Source organism: Coturnix japonica, chromosome 22 (assembly GCF_001577835.2).
Source record: "Coturnix japonica isolate 7356 chromosome 22, Coturnix japonica 2.1, whole genome shotgun sequence".
Taxonomy (NCBI): domain Eukaryota; kingdom Metazoa; phylum Chordata; class Aves; order Galliformes; family Phasianidae; genus Coturnix; species Coturnix japonica.
The window spans coordinates 971,269-987,472 of record NC_029537.1 but is presented as its reverse complement, the minus strand read 5'-3'; the positions used below and the strand labels follow the sequence as shown (position 1 = coordinate 987,472).

The 16,204-nt window shown below is 60.8% G+C and overlaps 4 protein-coding genes across 4 annotated transcripts in view; 3 read left to right on the top strand and 1 right to left on the bottom strand.

The window, feature by feature from the left end:
• LOC107323592 overlaps positions 1–2,599 on the bottom strand; it is a 6,617-nt gene extending 4,018 nt beyond the window's left edge. Inside the window, exons 1-4 of the mRNA XM_032448850.1 lie at positions 2,240–2,599; positions 1,525–1,613; positions 1,309–1,433; positions 213–420 (exon numbers count right to left, since the gene is read on the bottom strand). Of these exons, the coding sequence (XP_032304741.1) occupies positions 213–420; positions 1,309–1,433; positions 1,525–1,613; positions 2,240–2,529 (712 nt within the window). The 5' untranslated portion in view covers positions 2,530–2,599. The remainder of the gene's footprint in view (positions 1–212; positions 421–1,308; positions 1,434–1,524; positions 1,614–2,239) is intronic.
• Positions 2,600–3,129: 530 nt separating this feature from the next.
• On the top strand, positions 3,130–5,942 carry TMED4 (transmembrane p24 trafficking protein 4). Its single transcript, XM_015883038.2, has 4 exons — positions 3,130–3,299; positions 5,311–5,411; positions 5,494–5,619; positions 5,700–5,942. Exons 1-4 carry the CDS (start codon positions 3,158–3,160, stop codon positions 5,925–5,927), a joined length of 597 nt encoding a protein of 198 aa, XP_015738524.1. The 5' UTR covers positions 3,130–3,157; the 3' UTR covers positions 5,928–5,942.
• Positions 5,943–9,320: 3,378 nt separating this feature from the next.
• Positions 9,321–14,856, top strand: DDX56 (DEAD-box helicase 56; the record flags this gene model as incomplete). Its single annotated transcript, XM_032448849.1, is given in 15 exon segments — positions 9,321–9,496; positions 9,574–9,596; positions 9,599–9,745; positions 10,957–10,985; positions 11,553–11,663; positions 11,666–11,799; positions 12,169–12,297; positions 12,528–12,644; positions 13,327–13,421; positions 13,580–13,653; positions 13,736–13,825; positions 14,072–14,177; positions 14,288–14,385; positions 14,651–14,772; positions 14,818–14,856. Coding segments are annotated over 14 exon segments (1,413 nt in total), but the record flags the coding sequence as incomplete, so codon positions are not given.
• A 125-nt stretch (positions 14,857–14,981) lies between these two features.
• Positions 14,982–16,204, top strand: part of NPC1L1 (NPC1 like intracellular cholesterol transporter 1) — a 19,532-nt gene continuing 18,309 nt past the window's right edge. The window contains exon 1 of the mRNA XM_032448848.1: positions 14,982–15,737. Coding sequence (XP_032304739.1) covers positions 15,684–15,737 — 54 coding nt within the window. The 5' untranslated portion in view covers positions 14,982–15,683. The remainder of the gene's footprint in view (positions 15,738–16,204) is intronic.

The following is a 16,204-nucleotide window of genomic DNA, read 5'->3' as shown; positions in this document are numbered from 1 at the left end:
CCCCCCCCCATTCCCCACACCGGGCGTGTGCCGGATGGGATACAGGAATGGGGCCGTGCCCATCAGCTGTGGGGCAGCCCCACCACCCACGGTAACTCCCTATGGGGCAGCCCCACCACCCACGGTAACTCCCTATGGGGCAGCCCCACCACCCACATCAACTCGCTATGGGGCAACGAGGTCCTTGATGGGGTTTATTGCACAGGGAGCTCAGCACAGCTGGAAATAGAAATCCAGGACGTGGGAGGGGTCCGGGCAGCGCCACAGCCCCACGGGTTGGTGGGCGCAGGACGACGTGCACAGGAACCAGCCGCGGTTGGCGGCCGATTCAAAGCGCCACAGCCCGGCCCGGTACGAGCGGAACCACGTGAACGGGAGCGAGGATGGACCGGTACCGGGCAGCTCCGTGATAACGGCGTCCTATGGGGATATGGGGGGATATGGGGGGATGGATGGGATATGGGGGGGGATATGGGGGGGACCTCATCAGCCCTGCACTGCCATGGCCCCATAGCTGGGATCCCTTTGTGCCCCATCCCCATAATGTCCCCATCCCCTTAGCACCCCTATAGCATCTCCATAGCATCCCCATCCCCATGGCATCCCCATCCCCATAGCACCCCTATAGCATCCTCATAGCATCCCCATCCCCATGGCATCCCCATAGTGTCCCCATCCTTATAGGGTCCCCATAGTATCCCCATAGCGCCCTCATCCCCATAGTATCCCCATAACATCCCCATCCCCACAGCATCCCCCATAGTGTCCCCATAGCGTCCCCATCCCCATTGCATCCCCCATAGTGTCCCCATCCCCATAGCATCCCCATCCCCATACCATCCCCATAGCATCCCCATAGTGTCCCCATAGTGTCCCCATCCTTATAGTGTCCCCATAGTGTCCCCCATTCTCATAGTGTCCCCATCCCCACAGCATCCCCATAGTGTCCCCATAGTGTTCCCATCCTTATAGTGTCCCCATAGTGTCCCCCATCCCCATAGTGTCCCCATCCTGGCCCCCATAGCATCCCTACCCCCATAGCATCCCCATCCTTATAGTGTCCCCATAGCATCCCCATCCCTATAGGGTCCCTATAGTGTCCCCATCCCTATAGGGTCCCTATACTGACCCCATCCCTATAGGGTCCCTATAATAACCCCATCCCTATAGGGTCCCCATAGTGTCCCCATCTTTCTAGTATCCCCATCCCATAGGGTCCCCATAGTGTCCCCATCCTTATAGTGTCCCCATATTGTCCCCATCCCCACATTACCCCCATTATCCCCCCCCCGCCCCCCCCGTCCCCACCTGGAGGCGCAGTGTGGGCTGTGGGGCAGTGGGACAGGCCAGGCAGCGGGTCCCGTCCCTGATGCCCATAATGACGGGCTGCAGCTCGGGCTTGAAGAAGCGGTTGGGGACCCAGAACACCTTCTCTATGGGGGGAAATATAGGGGGAAATGGGGGGGGGGACACACACAATGTCAGCCCCCCCCCCACCGCGTGTCTCTTAAAGGGGCCGCTCACCCTCCAGCGCAGCGTTGGCTCCTTGTAGGTGCCCGGCCACCAGCTGGTCATCGCACAGGTACAGACACTGCTGGTTCATGTCCCACAGCCTGCGGGCGGACACACGGACACGGGGACAACACAGAGGGACCCCATAGAGACCCCATAGAGATAGACACGCCATAGGGACAGACACCACATAGGGACACCCCATAGGGACACCTCATAGGGACCCTGTAGAGACAGACACCCCATAGGGACAGACACCCCATAGGGGCACCCCATAGAGACGCCCCATAGAGACCCCATAGGGACAGCCACCCCATAGGGACAGACACCCTATAGGGACAGGCACCCCATAGGGACAGGCACCCTATAGAGACACCCCATAGGGACACCCCATAGAGACCCCATAGAGATAGACACCCCATAGGGACAGGCACCCCATAGAGACACCCCATAGGGACAGCCTATAGAGATGGACACCCTATAGAGACACCCCTTAGAGACAGACACCCCATAGGGACACCCTATAGAGACACCCCATAGGGACCCCATAGATAGAGACCCCATAGGGACAGACACCCCATAGGGACATTGTGACCCCATAGGGACATTTATGACCCCATAGGGACATTGTCACCCCATAGGGACACCCCATAGAGACACACACCCCATAGGGACACACACCCCATAGGGACAGACACCCCATAGCCACCCCCCAGTCCCCATTTACCGGTACTTGAACACCTTGCTGTGCATTGCTGTGCTGCAGGACGGCCCCGACCCTGCGGCCTCTACCAGGAGGAAAAGGGCGACATTGAGCTCTGTGACCCCATGGGTTGGGGGGCCCTTTATATCCCCCCCCCCCAATTCCCATCCCCCCCGGTGCCCCCAGCTCCCCACCCATGAGATGCCCCAACAGCGGCCCCCGCCCTGCGGGATGGGGAAGGATGAGGGAGGGAGGAAGGAAGGACCCGGTGTTGCCACACACACCAACTGCACGACCCGCCCCCGTGCAGCCATCACCCTATGGGGTGTCTGTCTATGGGGTGTCCTATGGGGTGTCCTCTATGAGGTGTCCCTATGGGGTGTCCCTATGGGGTGTCTGTCTCTATGGGGTGCCTGTCTATGGGGCATCCCTATGGGGTGTCTCTATGGGGTGCCTGTCCCTATGGGGTGTCTCTATGGGGTGTCTGTCTCTATGAGGTGTCCCTATGGGATGTCTCTATGGGGTGTCTGTCTCTATGGGGTGCCTGTCTATGGGGCATCCCTATGGGGTGTCTCTATGGGGTGCCTGTCCCTATGGGGTGTCGCTATGGGGTGTCTGTCCCTATGTGGTGTCCCTATGGGGTGTCCCTATGGGGTGTCCCTATGGGGTGTCCCTATGTCCCTCTGTCCGTCCGCAGGGTGAGGAAGCAGCGAGGATCGAACTCGCGGCCTCCCAGTTCAGAGCGCAGCGCTCAGCGGGATGCGCCACCTGGAGGCTGCTCCTATGGCTGACGGCGCATGCGCAGCAGCGACCAGCGCGTCGTGTGTTGCGGTGAGTGGCGGCTTGACGCGCATGCGCAGTGCGCAGCCAACGGAGCGGCGCATGCGTAGTGATAAACGGGCGATCTGATGCGCATGCGCAGTGGGAGGGCGGCGGGGTGTCATGGCGGGCGGCTCCGCGCTGAGCGCGGCCTTGTCCGTGTTGGTGCTGATGGCGGCGGGGGCTCGGGGCCTTTATTTCCACATCGGGGAGACCGAGAAACGGTGCTTCATCGAGGAGATACCGGATGAGACCATGGTCATCGGTGCGGGGCGGCGGCGGGCGGAGCGGCGTGCGGAATGGGGGCCTGGGAGAGGCGGGGGCATGGGCTAGTGCTAGGCCTAGTCTGAGCGGCACCTCAGTGGCATGCAAGGGACTGGGAGAAGGGCACTCTGAGGGGGGGTGCGGGGTCTATGAGGTGTGAATGGCGGGGGGGGGCGTAAAGGGGAGGACCCATAGGCGGACAATGAGGAAGGGGCGGGTCTATGAGTTGCATTCTGGCGGGCGGGACCCCAATAGCAACTGGGCCTTTTGTGGGGGGGTAAGGCAGAGACCCCCATCAGGGAGGCAAATGCGCGGGAGGGGAGGCCTTAAAGGAGGGCGAGGGTTTGAGGCCTGCAGGGGGGGTCTTTATGGGATGTGAATGGGGGGTGGGGGGGGGGTAAAAAAAAGAGACCCCAGTATGGGGACCAATGCGGGAGGGGGGCGGGTCTACTGAGGAATGGGGGGGGGACCCCTAGCAATGTCGGCCTTTCGTGGACCAGTAAAGGCGCGAGACCTCCATAGGGTGGCAATGGAGGGGCAGGGGAGAGGGGGGGAGGCTGAGGGGGGGGTCTATGATGTGAATTCTGGGGGGGGGACCGCAATAGCAATGGACCTCTCTGGGGGGGGCTGGTAATAGGAGGAATCCCATTAGGGGGGTGATGGGGGGAGTGGGGGGGGTCTATGAGGGGGAATGGGGGTTTGGGGAGGCCTGGGGGGGGTGGTCTATGATGTGGAGATGGGGGGGACACACAATAGCAATGCCGGTCTTTTGGGGAGAATGGTTTAGATGCCCCAATTGAGGGCAATTGAAGGTAAGGGGTGGTGGAAGGGTTGAGGGTATCGATGGGAACATGGTAGGAGGAATAATGGGGGGTTGGTAGGGGTGGGGGAATGGGACTGGGGGAGGACCCCCCCCGTTGCTGGGAATGGGGCAGAATTAAATTGGGGGGGTAAAAGGGGGATTCAATGGATGGGTGGTATATGGGGGAGAAAGCACAGAACGACCACCGGTAATGGGGAGTAATGGGCGAGGGTGTGTATGGAATGGAGTGGGAATGGGGATATGATTGAGATTGGGGTTAAAAGGGAATGGGGGGGAGTGGGGAGAGACCCCGGGGGGGTAATGGGAAACAAGCCTGGGGGCGGTGAGCCAGTGGGAGGAAGGGTGGGGCTGGGGTGGGCAATGGAGGGACCCCAGTGATTGGGGAGGGGCACCGAGCAATGGGGGTGGTAATGGAGGAGACCCCGATGATGGGGGGGGAGGTGAGCGAGAGCAATCCACTGGGGGGCTGGGGGGGCAATGGGGCAGACCCCAATGATTGGGGGGGGGGGGGGGGGCAGAGAGTACTGGGGATGGCAATGGGGGAGAGCCCTGGGAACAGTGGGAGGATATGGGAGAAACTTTGGGGGCTGAGGGGGTGAGACCCCCAGAGATGGGGGTGGAAATGGGGAGAGACCCCTGGGGGGGTGGGGAGGGCAATGGGGCAGCCCTATGGGGCACAGGGTGGCAATGGGAGATGGGAGGGGGCCATGGGAATGGGGATAAGGAATGGGAGAGAGACGTGGGGGAAAAGGGGGGGGGTCTGGGGATGGGAGGGACCCCCAGGAATGGTGGGGGGCTCCATGAGAAGCCATGGGGGCTGAGGGGGCAATGGGAGAGAATGGGGGGGGCAATGGGGTGTGCAATGGGGGAGAGGCCTGGGGGGAAGGAGGGGAGGGGGAGAGACCCCTGGGTGTTGGGGAGGGCAATGGGTGAGACCCCTGGGGATGGGGGGTGGGGTGGGGGCATGGGAAAGACCCCCCCAATGTTGGAGCTGATACAAGACCCCCATGGGAGGGGACACACAGAGCTTGGGGAGAGGGAGGGGGAAGCAATGGGAGAACCCTGGGATGGGGGTCTATGGGGTCTATGGGGTCTATGGGGTGGGGGGTCATGGGGGTCTATGGGGGGGGTGGGGGGATAAAGGGGGGGTGGGATTGTCGTGTTCCGCTCTGACCACGCCGCCCCGCAGGGAACTACCGGACCCAGCTGTGGGACAAACAGTCCGAGTCCTTCCTGCCCTCCACCCCGGGGCTGGGGATGCATGTGGAAGTGAAGGACCCCGATGGCAAGGTGGGCATGGGGGGCTGCCATGGGGGGCTGCTATGGGGTGGGGGGGGGCTGGGGGTGCTATAAAGGCCGTGTCCCCCCCCAGGTGGTGCTGTCCAGGCAATACGGCTCCGAGGGGCGTTTCACCTTCACCTCCCACACCCCGGGGGAGCACCAGATCTGCCTGCACTCCAACTCCACCCGCATGGCTCTGTTTGCTGGGGGCAAACTGGTAAGAATGGGGGGGTCTGGGTGGGCTTTGGGGGGGGTCTCACAGCACAATGAGGTGCTGATGGTTCTGTTTGCACCCAGAGGGTCCATCTGGACATCCAGGTGGGGGAACACACCAACAACTACCCCGAGATCGCAGCTAAGGACAAGCTGACCGAGCTGCAGCTGCGAGCCAGGCAACTGCTGGACCAGGTGGAGCAGATCCAAAAGGAGCAGAACTACCAGCGGGTGGGCACCACATACACTGTGTGCCACATAGACCCCCCCAGACCCCATAACCCCTTTCTGACCCACATAACCACCCCCTAGACCCCATAACCATCCCTATAGACCCCATAACCCCCCTATAGACCCCATAATCCCCCTCCTAGACCCCATAACACTCCCCCCCAGACCCCATAACCCATCCCAACCCCCATAACCCCCCTCCAGACCCCATAACCCATCCTGAGCTGCATAACCATTTCCCTAGACTTCATAACTCTCCTTTAGACCCCATAACCCCTTCCTAGACCCCATAACCCCCCACACACACACCCCACAATCTCCCTCCTAGACCCCATAACCCCCCATCCAGACCCCATAAACCCCCCTCCTAGACCCCATAACCCCCCTCCAGACCCCATAAACCCCCCCTCCCCTCCAGACCCCATTGCCCCTGCCTAGATCCCATATTTCCTTCTCCAGACCCCATAACCCCCCCCCAGGCCCCATAACCCTCCCAGACCCCATAACCTCCCCTCCAGACCCCATAGTTCCCCCATAACCCCCTCCAGACCCCATAACAACCCCTCCAGACCCCATAACCCCCCTTCCAGACCCCATAGCCCTGCTCTAGACCCCATAACCTCCCCCTGATAACCCTCCCCATACACCATAACTCCCCCCAGACCAACAACCCCCTTAGACCCTTACCTCCCCACACCCACCCTAGTACGACAAGCCCCTTAGACCCCATAGCCCCCCACACCCCATAACCCCCATTTCCTCCCCTTTTAACCCCATTTCCATCCTCTACCGGGAGCGGTCCGGATAGACGATGAGAGCACGAACCAAGCGCGTGCTGTGGTGGTCCATCGCACAGACGTCATCTCAATCCTCACCGGGATCTGGCAGATGAGGCACCTCAAAAGCTTCTTCGAGGCAAGAAGTTGGTTTAGACCCAAAATATGGGGGGGGGGGGCTGCCCATAATGGGGGACCACCTTTTGTCCTGTGTCCAGCCCATCTAATAGTCTAATGGGGTGAATAGGGGGAAGCACGAACAGCCCTGCCCCATATATGCGGGGTACCCACCTCTGTCCTGTCTCACCCATATAATGATTAATGGGGTGAATAGGGGTACACCACACGGCCCCGATGTGGGTTGGATTGGGATCAATAAAGGGTTGGGTCCCTATGGGTGATGGCTGATTCTATGTGGGGTGTCGGGTGTTGTTTGGGGTGGTTGGGGTGTTTTTGGGTTTTTGGGTGTTTTGTGCTTTTGGGGTGTTTGGGTGGTTTGAGAGGTTTTTGGGGAGGTTTGGGGTTTCTTTGGGTGTTTTGGGGATAGTTTTGTGGTGTTTTTGATGGTTTTTGGGGTGGGTTTTGGGGTTTTGGGTGGTTTTGGTGTTTGGTGTTTTTGGGTGATTTTGGGTGGTAGTTTCGAAGTTTTTGGGGTGATTTTGGGGTTTTTTGGGGTTTTTTGGGGTGATTTAGGGGGTTTTTGGGTGATTTTGGGGTTTTTTGGGGTGATTTTGGGGCTTTTTGGGGGAGGGGGGGGGGGGGTGGGGGATTGAACGGGTTTTTGGGGTGATTTGGGGGTTTTTGGGGGTTTTTGGGGTACTTGAAGAGGTGGTCAGAGGCGTTATGGTTTGGGGTTTTGTGGGGTGGATTTGGGGGTTTTGGGGTGGATTTGGGGTTTTTGGGGTGATTTGGGGGGTTTCTGGGTGGTTTCGTGGTTTTTTTGGGGTGGATTTGGGTTTATTTGGGTTATTGAGGTGGGTTTAGGGGTTTATATTGGGTGTGATTGTGGGGTTTGGGATGGTAGATGGGTTTTGGGGTTGGCTTTTGGGTTGGTTTGGGGTTTTTTGGGTTGGATTTGGGCTAATTTGGGGTGGTTGAATTTGGGGTGGTTTGCGAGGACTTGGGTGCTGGTTGGCGGGGTGTTGGGGATTTTGGGGTAAATATTGAGGATTTGGAGGCTATTAATGCTGGGGAAGCCCCCATATCCGCCAGGGCGACGCCCAGACCTCCCAGCCGGAAGGGCCGCCATGACTTTCCTCCTCACACCTCCGCCCGCGAGGGGCCCGCTGTTGCGGGCTGTCTTTTGGCTGCCGCTCTAGGCGCGAGACCGGAAGTGCTCCAGTGGTAGGCCGAAGACCAAGATGGCGCACGAGCTTTCGCAGCAGATAGGGCTGGACCGCGCTGTGGGGTACGGACCGGGGTGGGGGGGTCGGTCCGCGGTAACGGAGCCCCCACGTAACGTTCTGGTCCACAGGCCGGCCGAGCTGGGGCTGGGCGCCCGACGCATCCCAGGCCGGAGGCATCCGCTGGCATAGGGAGGCGCGATTGCTTGGACGGGCCGAGGACGGGTCACGGGAAAAGGCGGCACTACTGGACTGCGTGTTAGAAACGGCTGCTAGGATAAGGCGGTGAGGGGGGGGTATGGGGCTGGGGGGGTTATAGGGTCTGGGGGGGGGTTTATGGGGTCTGGGGGGGGTTTATGGGGTCTAGGGGGGGCGGGTTAATGGGGTCTGAGAGGGGGTTATGGGGTCTGAGGGGGGTTATGGGGTCTGGAAGGGGGTTATGGGGTCTGAGGAGGGTTATGGGGTCTGGGGGGGGTTATGGGTCTGGGGGGGGTTTGGGTCTGGGAGGGGGTTATGGGGTTAGGAGAGGCGGTTATGGGGTCTGGGGGGGGTTATGGGGGTCTGGAGGGGGTTATGGGGTCTTAAAGGGGGTTATAGGGGGTGTGGAAGGGGGGTTATGGGGTCTGGGGGAGGGGTTGTTGGGGGTTGGAGGGGGGGTTGGAGGTGTGGGTCTGGAGGGGGTTATGGGTCTGAGGGGGGCTTGTCTAAGGGTTGGGCTGGGAAGGGGATTATGGGGTTCTGGGGGGGGTTATGGGGTTGGGGGGAGTTACTGGGGTACGAGGGGGGTTGTGGATGGGTCTGGAGGGGTTATTGGGTTGGAGGGCGTTATGGGGTCTTTGGGGCGGTATTAGGGTTGGGAAGGGGGGGTTATGGGGCCTGGGGGGGTTATGGGTTGGAGAAGGTATGGGTGTTGGGGGGGGGTTAATGGGCAGTTGAGGGGGCACTGAGGGTCTGTGGGGTGGGAACAGAGGGGTATGGGGTGTAATGGGTGTTATGGGGCACAGAGACACTGTGGGGTATTGAGTGGGGGGTCGGTAGGTAATTAAGACAGCTGTAGGGTGTGGGGATGGGGGTTATGGAAGGTAATGGGTTTGGGGTGAGGTTGTGGGGGTGGGGGGGTTGGGTTGGGATAATGGGGTGATAGAAGAGGGTGGATGTTATGGGGTCAATGGGTATTATGGGGGATTAAGTGTGGGCTGGGGGTTATGGGGGTGGGTTGGGGTGATGGTGAGGGTGGGGCTGTGGTGCTCGTGAGTGTCTCTGTGGTATCTATGGGTGGCTATGGGAGCCCCCAACCCAGTTCAGCTCTATGTGGCCATGTTTGCTGTGTGTGATATTTGTGTCTATGTCCCTGACGTTGGTTATTTGGGCTCCAGGTCCCGGTGCCGCAGTCGGTTCGTGCCCTGGTTCTGGTTCCATCCAAGGAGCTGGGCCTGCAGGTCGTTCACACCCTGCGGCTCCTGGCCTCGTTCTGCGCGCAGGTTCGAGTGGCGAGTCTAAGCACCACAGCGACGCCTCGCAGCAGACAGAAGTGAGAGCGGTGAGTCCTTTCCGCGCCCCATAAGTGTGGGGCCGGCCCTATAGGAGCCTCTATGGGGTGTTTTACAGGCCGGTGCTGATGGAGAAGCCGGACGTGTGGTGGGGACGCGGGCCGGGTGCTGGCACACGTTCAATGCACACAGTTTGGTGCTCAGGGACTCGCTGGAGCTGCTGGTGCTGGATGAGGCCGATCTGCTGCTGGACTTTGGGTTCGGGGACGACCTCAAGCGCTGCTTGTGGTGAGGGGAGGGGAGTACAGGTGGGCTATGGGGCTTTGGGAGGGTATGGGGGCCTTGATGTGTTTGTAGGGGGGGGCAGTAGGGATGGGGGGGTACATGGTGGGCTTGGGGCTTTGGGAGGGATATGGGGGAACCTTGATGTGGGTGAGGGGGGGCAGTAAGGGTGGGGGGGTACAGGTGGGACTATGGGCTTTGTGTGATGGGGGGCTTGAATGTGGTGAGGGGGGGCAGTAAGGGAATGGGGGGGGTACAGGTGGGCTCATGGGCTTTGGAGGTCGAGGGGGCTTGAATGTGGTGGGGCGTGTGGATAGATTGGGGGTTGGGGGGGGTGCACTGCTATGTTTGTTGGGGGGTACAGGTGGGCTTGGGGTGTCTGGGAAGGTATGGGGCCTTGATGTGTGGGGGGGGCACAGGTGGATTGGGGGGGGATTCTTTGCTTATAGGATTGGGGTGTTGGGAAGGTATGAGGGGTTTGATGTGGTGGTGGGGGGGTTCGAGCTTGGGGTTGGGGGGTACAGGTGGGTTGGGGGGGCCTTTGCAGTGGTTGGGGGGCGGTACAGTGGCGTTGGGGTGTTGGAACGGTATGGGGCCTTGATGTGGGGGGGGGGGGTCAGCTTGGGGTTGGGGGGGGTACAGTGGGTCGTGGAGGTGTGGGGGGCCTTGATGTGCGTGGGGGGGGGGTCAGCTGGGTTGGGGGGGGGTACAGGTGGGTCTTGGAGGTGTGGGGGCCTTGATGTGGTGGGGGGAGTGGGGTCAGGTGAGGGCTGGGGGGGGATAAGGTGGGTTTGGGGGGTGTAAGGGGTGGGCTTTTGGGGCTTTGGGAAATGTATGGGGGTCCTTGATGTTGGTGGTGGGGGGGGGGTTCACGCTTGGGGTGTGGGAGGTAGAGGGGTCTCGATGTGTGGGGGGCGTTCAGTTTGGGGTTTGGAGGGAGCACTTGCTGTGGGTTGGGGGGGGAGTACAGGTGGGTTGGGGTTTTTGGGAATGTATGGGGGCCTTGATGTTGGGGGGGCCACAGGTGGGATTGGGGGATACAAGGTGGCGGTTGGGGCGTCTGGGAAGTACTGGGGGGCCTGCTGTGGTGATGTTGGGTTCAGTCTTTGGTGGGGTGGGGATCAAAGGAACCAACACCCCAAGTCCCCCCCCCCTCAAAGCCACTCCCCAAGATCTCAGGCGGCTGCTGATGTCGGTTCACCTTCACCCTGACGTGGAGGCCTGAAGGAGCTGGTGCTGCACAACCCAGTGAGTGGATTTGTTGAAGCTTAGGGGCACAAAGGGTACAGGGGGCAAAATGGGCCATGGGGTTGGGTCAGGGGGCACAAGAAGGTCCTGGGGGTCACAAAGAGGAATCTGGAGGGCACAAAATGAAGCTTAGGGCACAGGAGTGGGGTCCTGGGGGGGTCCAGGTGGGGGGGGCACCAAGGTGGGTCTGGGGGGTCACAAATTGAAGCTTAGGGGTACAAAGTGGGTCCTGGGGGCACCAAGAGGGTCTGGGGGCACAAAGTGGGGGTCCTGGGTGGTGTTGGGGGGTAAAATTGGTTCCTGGGGGGGTCCAGTGGGGGCACATGAGGGTTTGGGGCACAATCTGGAGCTTAGGGACACAGCGTGGGGTCCTGAGGGGGGCACCCAGTGTGTCATGGGGCAAAAGTGTGTCTGGAGGGGGTCCAGGGGGGCACCAAGGTGTCCAGGGGGGACCAAGTAGGTCCTGGGGGGCACAAATTTGAAAGCTTAGGAGCACAGAGTGGCGTCCTGGGGGCACAGGTGTGTCTTGGGGGGTCCCCATCCCATAACACCCTCCAACCCCCCCAGGTGACGGTGCAGCCGCAGGAGCCGCGCTTGCCGTGCAGCTCCCAGCTGCGGCAGCTGGGGTGTTCGCTGGTGAGCTGCGAGGACAAGTTCCTGCTGCTTTACAGCCGTGCTGAAAGCTGGGCCGCTGCTGCGGGCGCCGGGCGCTGCTGTTCGTCAGCTCCATCAGCCGCTGTTACCGGCTCAAACTCTTCATGAAGTTTGGGATCCCGCATTGTGCGCCTCACTCCGAGCTGCCCGCCAGGTCCAGGTATGGGTGGGCGGGTCTGGGGGTATGGGGGGATTTCTGGGGGTCATGGGGGGCCAGGGGATGTGATGGGGGATTATGGGGGGGATGTGATGGGGGTTATGGGGGGGGATGTGATGGGGGTTATGGGGACTTATGGGGGGATGTGATGGGGGGTTATGCGGGGGTGGGGATAGTGTGGGGGTTATGGGGGGTTATGGGGGGGCGGGATGTGATAGGGGGATGTGATGGGGTTATGGGGGATTTTGGGGAGGGGTTTTATGGGGCAGGGGATGTGATGGGGTTATGGTGGGGTGGGGGATGTGATGGGGCTTATGGGGGGGGGTGGGGGATGTGATGGGTGCCATGGTGGGCGTTGGTTTGTTCCTGTAGGTGTCACGTCATCACCCAGTTCAATCGGGGACTGTACGATTATATTGTGGCCACGGATGAGGAGCTGACGGGGAGCACAGGGAGCAACGTGGAGCCACGGCAGCGCAAGAAGAGGAAGGGGAATGAGAGGTGAGGGGGGCTCAGAAGGGGATGGGGGGCAATGAGGGGATATGGGGTCAATGAGGGGCTGGGGGTGGCACCAACCATGGACCCGGGGGTGCTACTGAGGGGCTGAGGGTGCCATTGAGGATCTATTAGTGTCACCAACCAGGGCGGCAGGGACACGTTGGGGTCCATATGTTCCCCCCATGATGGTCCCTGTGCTGTTCCCCCCCCAACACCCCCTTTTCTCCCCCCAGTAAAGGTGGTGACCCCGAGTACAGCGTGTCGCGGGGCATCGACTTCCAGAACGTGGCCACTGTTATCAACTTCGACGTGCCAACAACGGTGGAGTCGTACATCCATCGAGTGGGGAGGTGGGATGGGGGGAGTGGAGACCCCAGCCCCAACCAACCCCATCCCATCCCAGCCCCAACCAACCCCAACCCCATCCCTGACTCCAACCAACCCCATATGGTCCTTAACCCCAACCCTATCCCTAACCAACCAACCCCATTCTATCCCCAAGCCCAACCAACCCTATCCCTAACCCCATCCCCAACCAACCCCGTATGGTCCTTAACCAACCCCAACCAACCAACCCACCCCATCCCATCCCCAAGCTCAACTAACCCCAACCTCATCCCTGACCCCAACCAACCCCATACTGTCCCCAACCAACCCCAACCCATCCCCATCCCCAACCAACCCCATCCCCATCCCCATCCCTGACTCCAACCAACTCCAACCCCATCCCCATCCCCATCCCATCCCCATTTCCAACCCCATCCCCAATCCAATTCCTGACTCCAGCCAACCCTGTATGGTCCTTAACCAACACCCATCCCATCCCCAAGCCCAACCAACCCCATCCCTGACCCCCACCAACCCCATACCATCCCCAACCCCATCCCTGATCCCAGCCAACCCATCTCCAACCCCAGCCCTGACCCCATCCCCATCTAACCCTATCCCCAACCAGCCCCAGCCCCAGCCCCATCCCTGACCCCAACCCCAACCACCCCTAACCCATCCCATCCCCATCCCATCCCAATACAGGACAGCACGAGCCGACAACCCCGGCACAGCTCTGACCTTTGTGCTGCCCGAGGAGCGCGAGCAGCTGGCACAGATTGAGGATGTGCTGGCAGGAGGTGAGGGGGGCTGGGGGGGCACCGAGTCACTATAACCCCTCATAGGGGGGGCTGGGGGGGCACCGAGTCACTATAACCCCTCATAGGGGGGGCACAGTGTCATTATACCCCTGGGGCTGTGGGAGCTGACCCCAAACCACGTGTGTCCCCCCCCATAGAGAACGGGGAGTCCATGCTGCAGCCCTACAAGTTCTGCATGGAGGAGGTCGAGGCGCTGCGCTATCGCTGCAGGGTGAGATGGGGGGGGGTTGGTTATGGGTGATGGGGGGGCACTGCTCCATCCTGGAGCCCTGACCCTGTGTGTGCCCCCCCAGGACGCCATGCGCTCCGTCACCAAGCAGGCGGTGAAGGAAGCGCGGCTCCGGGAGATCAAAGAGGAGCTGCTCAACTCCGAGAAGCTGAAGGTGCCCAAAGGATGGGGGGATATGGGGGGCTATGGGGTGATATGGGGTGATATGGGGTGATATGGGGCGGCTATGGGGTGATATGGGGTGATATGGGGCGGCTATGGGGCGATATGGGGTGATATGGGGTGGCTATGGGGCGATATGGGGTGATATGGGGCGATATGGGGCGGCTATGGGGCGATATGGGGTGATATGGGGCGGCTGTGGGTCGCTGCCCCCCCTGACCCCCCCTTCCATCCCCAGACTTACTTTGAGGACAACCCCCGCGACCTGCACGTGCTGCGCCACGACAAACCGCTGCACCCCGCCATCGTCAAACCCCATCTGCGCAATGTGCCTGAATACCTGGGTATGGATATGGGGCAGTGGGGGGCGGGTTGTGGGGCTGGGGGGGGTTGTGGGGCAGGTTGTGGGGCTGGGGGCTGCCCTGAGCTCAGCTCACCCCACTGTGTCCCATAGTGCCCCCCACCCTGCGTGGAGTTGCCAAACCGGAGCTGAAGAAGCGCCGACGGCTGCGGCTGCCCCACGGAGCTGCCAGGAACAAGGCTGGACCCAGGGTGAGCCCCATAACAACCCCCATCATAACCCCCATAATAACAATAACCCCCCCCATAATAATCCCCATCATAATAATAACCCCTATAATGATAATAACAACCCCCATAATAACAACCCCCATAATAATAATAACCCCAATCATGACCCCGCCATAACACCCCCTAATAATAACCCCCATAATACCCCCCCTAATAGTAGCCCCCCTCATGGACCCCCATCCCTCCCCTTTTTGGGGGGGGTCTCACCCCATTTCCCCCCCCACAGCCCCGTCGTGCCTCCAACCCCCTGCGGAGCTTCACATTCAGGCGGCAGCGCAGCAAGAAGCGCCAGGCAGCGCCAACATCCTGACCCCCCCCTGGGACCCCCAGGGACCCCCTGAGCCCCACATCCATGCCCCCCCCTGGGACCCCCAGGGACCCCCTGAGCCCCACATCCATGGGGCAGCCCAATAAAGGCGCCGTGGGGCAGCAGCTGTGGGGGGGCTGTGTTCATTGGGTGCCACGGTGGCAGATGTGGGGGGGGGTTGGTGACGCATGGGGTGGGATGGAGCTGCTGATGCGTGGGACAAAGTGCCACCATTATCGGTGCCCAGGGCCATAAATGGGGTGAGGGCACAGTGCAGGTGGCACCAGCACCCAGCACGGGGGCTCTGTGCCCCATAACCCCCCCACAGCTGTGTGCCCCACACTGCTGCCCCATAGCGCTGCCCCATAGGGTGCCATCCCATCCATCACACAGCACTGGGTGCCCCCACTTTGGGTGCTGCCATTGGGTTCTACCATTGGGTGCCACCATTGGGTGCCACCCTGGCCCTTATCTCAGCCCTGGCACCTTATCAGACAGCTCAGCTCTTCCTCAAGGCTGCAGCTCGACCCTGAACCCTCACGGTGCCACCGAGGCGCCTTCACCCCCCCCAGCCCCATAGATCCCTCCCTGCCCCATAGATCCCTCCCTGGCCCCATAGATCCCTCTATGTACCCATAGGACTCTAGGTTCCATCCTCCATCCCCTATTGCGGGCACCACCTTGAGCCTGGCACCACCCCACCCCATATCCTGCCCCATATCCCGCCCCTATAGGGGGCAGCTCGGCCCCACACGGCGCCGTTGCCCCACGGCTGCGCTGGGAGGGCCGGGCCCTGATATCGATCCATCGGGGTTAATGATCACAGCGACTTTACGGCCCCGCTCGGGGCTGATTGGCCTCGTGCAGTCGGACCAGCCGCCCTATAGGGACGCAGCCGCCCCATTGCTCACTGTGGGTCCCACAACGGCACCGCGGTGCTGCCGGTACCATCATGGCGGCTGCCCCGGTGCTGGCCGGTACCGTGCTGGGAGCACTGCTGGCAATGGTAGGGCAGGGGGGGAAGGGGAGGGGGGTTGGATTGGGAGCTGGGTTCAGTTTGGTTCGGGTTTGGGGCTGGTGGTGGGGTTTGGGGTTGATTTGGGTCTGGGTTTCAGTTCAGGTTTCTGATCCAGAGGTGTGGATTTGGGTCTGGTTCGGTTCTGGTGTGGATTTGGGTCTGATTTAGGTTTTGTTTGGATTCAGCCTCAGGTCTGGGTCTGGGTCTGGGTTTGGACCGGTCTGGTTTGAGTTCTGGGGTTGGGGCTGCATTTGTGTGGTTTTGGATCCGAATTTGGGTCTGGGTTTGGGTTTGGATCTCTGGGTCTGAGTCAGTTCTGATTTGGGTTTGGATTTGATTTGGGTCTGAGTTTGGTTTTGGGTTCAGAAAGGAGTTTGGATTCAGCGTTGGTTCTGGGTCTGGATTTGGTTCTGGGTCTGGATTTGGTTCTGGGTCTGGATTTGGGTTTGAATTGG

What these genes read in the sequence shown, in the direction of transcription:
- TMED4 (XM_015883038.2), top strand. Translation starts at nt 3,158, where the DNA reads ATGGCGGGCGGCTCCGCGCTGAGCGCGGCCTTGTCCGTGTTGGTGCTG. An exon ending in GGATGAGACCATGGTCATCG is followed by an intron (nt 3,300 to 5,310) that starts GTGCGGGGCGGC and finishes GCCGCCCCGCAG; the next exon opens with GGAACTACCGGACCCAGCTG. An exon ending in TGTTTGCTGGGGGCAAACTG is followed by an intron (nt 5,620 to 5,699) that starts GTAAGAATGGGG and finishes GTTTGCACCCAG; the next exon opens with AGGGTCCATCTGGACATCCA.